Raw genomic sequence first — 10,264 nt, 5'->3', positions numbered from 1 at the left:
TCTTTCGTCTTTGTTTCAAACCGAGTGACTCATTCTGATGTTCTTTTGGTCGTCTTTTGTCTATTCCGTGGTTTGGTTGGCTTTGATTTTATTGAGTTGGCTCGGAAAGCTTCACCTGATCAAATAAGTGGGCCTTATAATCTTCTGTTATGGGACCTCCTTCATCATATTTTCCTTCTGGACTGCTAGATCGCGTCAAGATCGGCAATCACATTTTTATATCATATTTTAACTTGTATATAAAAATAAATATATATTAAAAAAAGATGAACGTTATAATCTTATTATTTAAAGTTAAAAGCTCGTATGTAATTTTTCTTTTTTCAGGAATTAACCATGGCAATTAATGGGGTTCAATGCGAAATATATGCTGTCATTTTCGCACTTAAGCTCTACTCAATACTATCCTACAGTATGACACCTGTGGGTCCCACTTTCTCTGCAGCATTTTTCCAACTTCCCTTTTTCGCCATTCTGAACTTTTTGTGGGTTATCAGCCTTTCATCGAAGGCAAAGAGGACAGATGCAGAGATATTGGGCGAGCAAAACCCACATTTTCGAAATTTAGCTGGAGTGTTCTATACGGGTAAGCAATCTTCTCTTTAAAGCTGAAGATTTGAATTTTATTTGTGTATTTATTTATCTTAAGTAGGATGGCTGGTTTTCGAGATTGCGTTAAATTGAAGATGGAAGTGTTTTTTCCTTGCGTTATGTTTGTTTTCGTAGCTTGGTTCTAGCGGGTAAGAGATTCTGTCCTCAAAGTGTGGTTTTGGATTAGTTTGTTTTTGTTTATTTGGTGGTTTAGGTATTGGATTCATCCTTTTTTAACTTTTTGTTTGGAATAGTTACTTGTAGTACTTGTTTATCAGTGAGTCTTCTCGCATTTATGGTTTTCCTTGCTTTGATTGTCTTTGGAATTGCTCCGCCGGTCCTGCTTGTTGTATCTCTGTTTCGTTTTTAGTTGGTTGAAATTTTGCATTGTGTTTCTGTTCAATTGCAGCCACGTATCGAAATCTCTGCACTCCACTGATTTTTTCCCCATCCTTTTACTTTATAGAGATTTTGCTTGAAATTTTTGGCAGGTTGCTCACATTAAACTCTCTTTCTTTTCCTTTTTTTCCTTAAATACGCGGCTGATCCATATTTGTTTATTCAAATAGATACTTATATCGTATCAGGTGCTAAATTTTACCTTTTATTTTGTTCCGGAGGAGCTTCAGGCGGATCTGCCAACAAAGGCAGGTCTGTTACTCTTTCAATTTGCAGCTTCTTTGATTAGCATGTGTGTGATCATTATTCAGTCAGTTTCCCATCTTTTTCATCTTATCCTTTTCGATTGAGGGTATTGTGTCCGGGGTTGTTCTTGAGTGGAATGAGTAGATTCCTTATTTTGAAATATCAAACTTCACTATTCTACCTACTTGAGCATGAATTGCCAAGTAGTCTTAGAAACCTAAATTTCAACTCATGAAATTGTTTTTCGTATTCTTTTACTTTTAGGGCTTTTTTCTTAATCTTCTTCTTTGGTTTGGTTAAGAGTACTGAATGCTGCTTGTTTGACACCAAATCTTTTGGCTGAAACTCTTCTAATATCATAACTAAAAACAGCTGTGAATTCTTAAACTGAAGTTAATAGGTGCTTGAATTTAAATCTCAAATATAGAAGTTACCTACATATAGGCTCTTCTGTCTTGGCCATCTAATTCCTTATCATTGTTTTTAGGGATTACCTTATTGTTATGAAGTTTATTTATTTTATATGATGGGTTTCCTATTTTCACTTTATATGCTATCTGGCTGAGCCATGTCCAATGACTAGGTTTAGCTTGTTTGATACTGTTGATACTTGCCAAATGCATGCATGCTGGGAAACTATGGAGCAAGCGGAAGAGCTTGGGAAAGGAAGCTCATTTCAAAAAGCGGCTATTGAGTCGTCCCATGTCAGTAATGGTTTGAATCGCACAAGAGTTCTGTTATTGGAAGAAAATTCACCCTCAAGTTTATTAGGATATGAAAATTATGATGATAACAGTGTTGAATGTGTTGACTGTTACAATGTTTCCCCTGAACCAGCTCAGTCTGAAGTAGTTGATAATGATGCTAACAACATAAAAGATGCTTACAACGGCAGTAAGCCATCATATTGTGTGAGTATTGAAGCAGATCCTCTTATTTGGTTACCACCTGAACCGGAAGATATAAGTAATGTTACTGACAGTGTTACCAATGTTGTTGATGGGGATAAAGATTATAATGATGATACCAGATGGGGTCAACTTAGTTCCTTAAGTAACCTTGATGAAGAGCAAGGAAACATAGTTAACCATAAAGACGAACATCAAAAGTTAATGATGGAAGTCATAAATGGGCAGCTCAAACTTCTTGTTAGTCGATGTCTTGCTTCGGAGGGCATAAGATTCGTTGATGATGATTCTTGTCAGAACTGGCTGAACATTGTGACTTCTTTATCCTGGGAAGCTGCATTGCTTGTTAAGCCCGATGATGGTGAAGGTAGAGCTATGGACCCTTGTTCTTATGTAAAGGTGAAATGTATTGCATCAGGTTCTCGAAGCCAAAGGTAATATTTGGATGTTTTAATTAGATCTGAGAACCAGTTGAATTGATGTCATTTTATGTGAAAAATGTTTCTGCTTCCTTTGGAGTCAATAATCAATACTCATCCTAGGTGGCAAGCATGCATTCTTTGTTCTTTTTTTTTCCATGCATTTTAAGGAAAAGAATGAACGTTCTTATAATGGTTGTTAACATAGTATTAGACTTAGTAGGTTATACATATTTTATTCAAGTATGTGATACTTAATGTCCTATTGTAGAAACTAACTTTAATTACAGTCAAGTGATAAAGGGCCTTGTTTTCAAGAAGAGCGCTGCACACAAGCACATGCCTACTAGTTTCAAAAATGCCAGGCTCCTATTGCTCAAGGGATTTCTGGGCAATTCAGCAAATGGATTGTCATCATTTGAATCAATGGGGAAGGTAAGTCAATCAGAAAATTAGTTGTGCTTATTTGAATGACGGTGATGTATCTTTTCTACTAATTATTTTTTCTGAGTCAGGAAAAGGACCATTTGAAGTTCACCATTGACATGATCGAGAATTTCCATCCAAATGTGATTTTGGTTGAGAAAACTGTTTCTCGTGATGTACAAGAGGCTGTTTTTTCAATGGGAATTACCCTGGTATTTGATATGAAGCTCCCACGTTTGGAGAGAATTGCTCTTTGTACCGGCTCTCAGATTTTTTCACTTCACGAGATGACAGTGAGACAAAACCTAATGCATTGTGATTCTTTCCACTTTGAAAAGCTTGTAGACGAACACAATTCCATTGGAGATGCTGGTAAAAAGCTGGCCAAAACTTTAATGTTTTTAGAGGGTTTTCCTAGACCTTTAGGTTGCACGGTGAGATTTTTCTTTCATTCCCCACCTTTTGCAGCATGAATGTTTCGTCGGTTTCAGCCCCTCAATTCTTTAGATACATGTAGTATTTAGTGACTACTTTGGACATCATGCATATTTTATTTCAAGTTTTTGTTTTTGTTAATGTCTTTCGTTACTTATGCATGCTGACGGACACTATTAATTTTTGAATTCCTGGAAGCTTTGTCAATAAATCTTTTAAATTCTTGACATGTGACTAAAGGTGGTAAAAAAAAGTTTTTCAAGGGTTCTACAAAGATGAGGCCTTTCTGTTATTTTCCTATGACTGTATTTAGATGCTTATATCAATTCGATAAATTCCTGTTTTTCTCACAATTGGCTCGTTGTTGACTTTCTTGCTTAAACAATAAAATTTTGACTCCATAGTTAGTGCATTTACCACAATATCCATCTATCAAACGAACCTTAAATCAATACTCTGCCCATGTTGGTGTAATTGGAACAATTTCTTCTGCCTTTTGCTTTACATGTGATGAGTTGTTTCAATTTATTTTATCTTTTATTATTGCGAACTTTGTTTCTTTCATATTGTGTATTTACAAGATCCAATTACTTATTCTTTGTGCCTTGAAATCTGAAAATATATGATTACTTTTTCAGATATATAGCACACAGTCCTTCACTGGTTTATAGCCAGTTTAATAAGATTGAAATAACATGATAAGTCAGCATAATTAGACCTAATACTGTAACTGACTTGAACATTGCCAGAGTTAGATTCACTTCAAGGTTTTGCTAGATTGGTTTGTTAATGTTTAATACATGTAAAAAATACTTCTAGAGTTTTCCATTAAGCAAATGTCTTGAGCCGGCTCAATCCTGTCAGAGGTATGATATAATTTACCTACTAACTGCATAACTTTGTTTTGCAGATTACCTATGTGAAAAGTTGGCCAATATTATTATTCTTACTGTTGTTTTGATTAGTAAATGATTTTATATTTTGATGACCTTTTACATTTTTTGTAAATTTAAATGAACTTTATGTAACTGGCAAGATCTTATGGCAGATATTGCTGAAAGGTGCAAATAGTGATGAGCTGAAGAAGATCAAACATGCTTTGCAATATACGGTCTTTGCTGCATATCATTTAAAAATTGAAACTTCTTTTTTTGCTGATCAGAAGGCATTTTTCTCTTCCATGTCTTGCTCAAGGGAGGACAAAGTTATTTCTGTAGATCAAATGGTGACAACAGTTAACTCTATTGATTCTCTGAATTCAAATTTGATGGATCATAAAGATTCTTTGGCCTGTGCTGCTCGTGTAAATGTTGTAGATATTCCCATTTTTAATGTTTCGATGATGAAATCTTTCAACGAAGAGCAGTCTAATTCCAACGAGTGTGCTGAAGGATCATTGATGTTGCTTGGGTCCAACTTTGAATCTTCTCGTGATAATATCATGCCTAGAACTGACAATGGTGATATCCTTCTTGGAGAAAGCCTCCCAGCTTTAACATTAGAGTCCATTTCAGCGTATGTTGAACTGAAAGAGACTGAACATGACAATGATAGTAGGGCTGTGTTTTCTCCATTGGTGGAAACCCTTGACTATGAAAATTTTTTTAGCAAAGATCTTCATGAAAAACTAGGTTTTGATTTCCACATCGGTGGAGAGGCTGGCCTTGTCTCAGATCTCACGCAAATTACTGAAATTCAGATTGATGAAAATACTGAAGTAAAATTAAAGAGTAAGAATGATATTGAGTTCACATTAGATCCTGAAAGTATATTGGTACTTGCATCTAGGCAATGCATACCGAAACAGATTGCTTGTGAGGAGAGCCGTCTTACTCGTATCAAATACTATGGGAATCTTGATGTGTCTCTTGGACGATATCTGCAAGATATTTTGCTCAGCCAGGTTTATTTTTTTCTTGTTTTTATTTTTCTCATGTTTTCTTTCATTGCAGTCAGAATCTCTTACTTCAATCTTGATTTTTAGAAATATACTTGCTCCTCATGCGGTGAACGTTCAGAAGCTCACATCTATAGATTTACCCACCAGAATGGTAATCTTACTGCTACAGTCAGGCTTCTTCCAAAAGAATCGATATTGCTTGGTGAAGCGGAAGGTAAAATCTGGATGTGGACTCGGTGTTTAAAGTGCGATCATGATAGGAGAGGTCCAAAAGCTAGTCGGAGGGTTACGATGTCTTCTGTGGCCCGTGGACTTTCCTTTGGCAAGTTTTTAGATCTAAGTTTTGCTGATCACTCTGCAGCTAACCGTTTATCCAGATGTGGACATTTGTTGCATAAGGACTGCCTTCGATTTTTTGGGTATGCCTTTTTTTATTGGAAGGTTAGATTGGTGTTATTTGTTTCTAAGCTTTGGATTCCTAATCTCTTTAATGTTTCTTTTTGATCTGCAGATTGGGATCTAAAGTTGCAATGTTTCGATATTCCTCAGTAGAAATATATACTGCATGCAAGCCACAACCGTTATTAGAGTTCTATAATCAGAATGGAGAAGATTGGATTAGGAAAGAAGCAAAAGATGTATGCTTTAATCATGCTTGTATGCTAATTCTTGCCTTTTGCTTTTTCTAATTTTGACCTCAGATTTATTTTATTTAGGTTCTTGAAAAGGTTGATCTCCTTTACAGAGATGTTGCTAATGTGCTACTATATTTGAAATCTTATTTTGCAAGCTCAATACAAAAGAAGTCTATCAAATTTTCAGGGCCAATGAAACCAATTTACGAATTAGAAAATATGCTTAAAGAAGATAAAACTGCATTTGAGGTAGTTCAGGTTTCTCTTTATAGTCGTTACTCTTTTTATCTCTTAGAAACATGCTAAATTTTCTTTTCAGAAGTCACTTGAATAGAATTGCTTTTTTTAAATATGCATTAAAAACCCTATTTGATTGTTGCTATCTACTTGTTTTGTGCTATTAGGCTTCTCTGGAGGAGGCTGTTAGTCACGGTGTGCATCAAGGGAAAAATGTGAACAAGATTATTCTTGATTTAAATTGGCTAATCGAAGAGCTGATTTTATTGCTTTATGTTTGGGATTGTCGTTTACATTTCCTGGTGCAGCATCTGGGAGATTTTTCTGTTGATGTAAGAAGTGTGCATCTGCTCCAGATTCCTGTAATTGTTGGGGAATCCTATTTAGCTGATGGAAATCAACATGCTGGAAATTATGGGATTTTGGAAAATGAACTAAAAATTGAATCTGCTCGGTTTTCTGGAGAGCTTGCGCCTGTTTCTTCTGATCCCCTCCTTTTAGTTGAGGGTAACTTGCTTGGAGAAGGTTTTCCAGAATTGACTTCTGTAGAGCATTCTGAAATGGCCACTGAGCGTGATGTTATTGGTGAACTAAGCAATCTCTCTTTAAATGATTTTAAGGAAGAATCTATTCCTATATTGGATCATGTTATTGATGAGGAATCTGATCCAGATTCAATTGTACCCTTCAATTATACTGAAGAAACACGTGGACCAGAGCAGAGAACCAAGGAAAGTTGCAGCGGTAATGAAAATCCTGCTGCATTTCAGCACAATAATTCTGATGCAGAAGATAAAAAACAATGGATATGGAATCCTTTTTCTGAACTACGGAAGGCCTACAGGAAAGATCTCCATGGAGGTTCCTTACATAAATTTCAGTTTATTAGTGTCTATACTCCAGTGCATTTATCTGGAGTGCGCAAGCTCATTACTCCAAAATGTTCATTACACTTTGCAGTGGGCTTAGGTGGCAATGTTTTGTCTCTTGTTGATGATGAGATATCTAGTATTATTTCCTGTGCTTTAGCATTATACAAAGACCAGTGTGGCCTGATGGATGTCATAAATGAAAAGGAAGCAAATGAAAAGCTGGATCAAGCAACTGATGCTTCATTTAGGTCTCATAGTTCATTAGCTTTGTCTCGATCTCATTTGGAGTCTGAAGCTTCATGCTCGTCATTAGCAGATGATCATTACTTCTCAACTTCTGATGCTTCATTATTTGTTGATCAATTGATTACTTCAGATAATTTACATCCTGAAATTACTTTGGGTTATGAAAATATTTCTGGAAAAAGTAAATACTCAGTTATTTGTATATATGCAAGGGAATTTTTTTCTCTTCGAAAAAAGTGTTGTCCTTCAGAGTTGGCTTACATATCCTCCCTTAATCGTTGCAAGAAGTGGGATGCTCAGGGAGGAAAGAGCAAAGTGTTCTTTGCAAAGACTATGGATGACAGATTTATCATAAAACAAATAAAAAAAACAGAGCTTGATTCTTTTTTGAAGTTTGGACCTCAATATTTTAAATATCTATTTTTTTCTCTAGACTCAGGGAACCAAACATGCCTAGCAAAAATACTAGGAATATATCAGGTCATAAATCTTTTGTTCAGTTCTAGATACTTAATTAACAAACAGGTTTTAATTTCATTTTAATCTGAGTTGAATTTTTGAACTCCAGGTTAGGCAATTCCGAAATGGTAAAGAAGTTAAAACTGATCTCATGGTTATGGAAAATTTACTCTTTGGGAGAAATATTTCATGCAAGTATGATCTCAAAGGTGCTATTTTTTCCAGATACATTTCTAATGCAAATGATTCGGATAAAATTCTTTTAGATGGAAACTTTATTGAGGACATGCGTATGTCTCCAATATATGTTGGCAAAAAAACTAAACATTTATTGCAAAGAGCTATTTGGAATGATACCTTTTTCCTCACTGTGAGTATCCAGTTGCCTCTCTTTTGTTTAATGGCATCAAAGGCTATTTCATCTAGACTTGAGCATTATTTTTCTTGCAGTCAATTAATGTCATGGATTATTCTTTGCTTGTGGGTGTGGATAGAGAACATCGCGAGCTTGTATTTGGTATTATAGATTATGTGAGGCAGTACACCTGGGACAAACAGCTTGAAACCTGGGTAAAAGCTTCTCTAGTTGTTCCTAAGAATGCATTGCCAACTGTTATTTCCCCAAAGGAGTACAAAAAAAGATTTAGAAAGTTCATGTCTAAATATTTCCTGACCGTTCCGGATACATGGAGCTGCACACAGTATTCTGGCTCGGATAAATCTCTTCTCAGCAATGACGCTTGCTCGCCCACATTATACGATGAAAATGACCAGGATAAACCAATTGAAGCGTTTGCTTGATATCCTTGTGGGCTGATCAGCCGCATATCCTGTTACAAGATTTGCCCTGACAGTTACTGCATATAGCTCCTGCATTATATGATCCCAAATATTGCGATTTTTAAAGCAATTTTGGACTAGATGTATCTAAATGTATTTTTTTAGGTGAATTGTGGAAACGCAAAATGTTTATGCAGATGGATTTTCTTCTTTCATATCTTTTTGTCCGTATAATGTAGTCATTAAGCTATAGAATTTGCATTCTAGTTGTAATCCTATGTAGATAGCGCTTGAACAATCAAATATTTATATTCGTAAGAAAATGATATTTCTCTTTTCATTTATCCCATATGATGTATATTTGGAGAATCCATAACAACTGGGTTCTGCTTCGAAGTAGAGTGGCATCCTTTCGTTTTATTCAAAGCTCATGTCATCTAAAAGATAGCCTATTTTATACCATGCTATGCCCACACACCTATTTGTAAGCCATTACAATCTCTTTGTTTTATTTAATTTGTTTATTTATGATACCAATAAGAAATCTAATTACTTCTAATGCTGAATGGCTGATCTTTTATTTCAGGAGAAAAATGGTGGCTAAGAAGAAATCAAGAATCATTTTGTGGTTTACTTTTGAACAAGTAAAAGCCGGTAATGTTCTCCTCGTTCTATAAATAGGAACAATGCCTCTTTAATTATTTATCTAAAGTAAATATTCCAGATGTTTATTCCTTTTTCCGTATTAGTTACATTGTGTCTTTAAATTTATTTATTTGGTTAATGAATGTATGCTGAATTTGTAATAAATCCGGAATACGATTCAAGTCCACCACTTGTTCTTTCACGCGGAAATTTGGAGGAAGATTTACGCCTGATTAAGTTAAGTCAACCTAAACATTCCTAAGACCCTAAGATGCATCCTCAGACCTCAGTGTTCCTAGACTCCTCTTAGACTCACCCTATAAGTTAAAGAAGCTTTGATCAATTCAATTCTTACAAAGTAACCCAATATTAATCTGTTTGAGATCATTTGACGTCATTTGTCCAAATTGAAATGCCTCTTCTAGTATTTGGTTTATAATGGGTTCAATATGATTGTAGAACATTAAAAATCATACTTAATGTTCAGCCAAAATTATTGTCCTTAGTAAACCCAATTTGGCCGTTTGTCCTTTTGACTCAATAAGAGTTTTATTAAACTAAACGAATCCAAACAAGCCTAGCTTTGTTAATAAATGATTATAAGGATTTTCAAAGGATGATATGTTGCTTTTAGAACTCATTTGGCATTCTGACCAAATTACTCAAATGACCCATTAAGAATCATATAAATAGTATCTAAACTCCATCATATCTTGACCTATAGAATAATTAAGCTGAATGATAAAAGCTAAATGATAGTTAGCAATAGATTATAACTAGCTTGTGGAACTATAACTAGATCTATTACCTACTTAAATAATTGTTTTAGATTTCATTGCTAAGTAAAAAATGAGACATTTGTATCAACTTAACGATAATCTTCACCTCAATTTAATTTTTAGATTTATGCCTTTCAATATAAAAAAAATGATTCGAATAAATCATATACTTTTTTTTTGGTAAGGCTTTTAGAACGTATATTTACAATATTGCTAATGCATCACGAACACTTGTTTACAAAACTATGATCATATCACAAACCAAAGCATCACACTAAGTCATTGAA

General features: G+C 34.8%; 1 protein-coding gene across 3 annotated transcripts; it reads left to right on the top strand.

The window, feature by feature from the left end:
- Positions 1-434: 434 nt before the first annotated feature.
- LOC110019831 (1-phosphatidylinositol-3-phosphate 5-kinase FAB1A-like) lies at positions 435-8,897 on the top strand. 3 transcript variants are annotated; one of them, XM_020717680.1, is made up of 11 exons: positions 435-586; positions 1,820-2,578; positions 2,854-2,998; positions 3,079-3,423; positions 4,473-5,327; positions 5,409-5,743; positions 5,836-5,962; positions 6,041-6,208; positions 6,364-7,794; positions 7,883-8,143; positions 8,224-8,897. In XM_020717680.1, exons 2-11 carry the CDS (start codon positions 1,854-1,856, stop codon positions 8,572-8,574), a joined length of 4,743 nt encoding a protein of 1,580 aa, XP_020573339.1. In that variant the 5' UTR covers positions 435-586; positions 1,820-1,853; the 3' UTR covers positions 8,575-8,897. The 3 variants fall into 3 exon arrangements, with proteins under 3 accessions (XP_020573339.1, XP_020573341.1, XP_020573340.1); XM_020717682.1 differs by lacking the exon at positions 435-586 and adding an exon at positions 650-740; XM_020717681.1 differs by lacking the exon at positions 435-586 and adding an exon at positions 787-1,242.
- The last annotated feature ends 1,367 nt before the right edge of the window (positions 8,898-10,264 follow it).

Source organism: Phalaenopsis equestris, unplaced genomic scaffold, assembly GCF_001263595.1.
Source record: "Phalaenopsis equestris unplaced genomic scaffold, ASM126359v1 Scaffold000082, whole genome shotgun sequence".
Lineage (NCBI taxonomy): Eukaryota > Viridiplantae > Streptophyta > Magnoliopsida > Asparagales > Orchidaceae > Phalaenopsis > Phalaenopsis equestris.
Note: the sequence above shows the minus strand (reverse complement) of the source record. Positions and strands in the feature narration are given on the sequence as shown.

Coding starts and splice junctions, on each gene's coding strand:
- LOC110019831 (XM_020717680.1), top strand. CDS start 1,854: ATGCATGCATGCTGGGAAACTATGGAGCAAGCGGAAGAGCTTGGGAAA. Junction 6,209..6,363: donor AAGATAAAACTGCATTTGAG/GTAGTTCAGGTT, acceptor TTGTGCTATTAG/GCTTCTCTGGAGGAGGCTGT. Junction 8,144..8,223: donor ATGATACCTTTTTCCTCACT/GTGAGTATCCAG, acceptor TTTTTCTTGCAG/TCAATTAATGTCATGGATTA.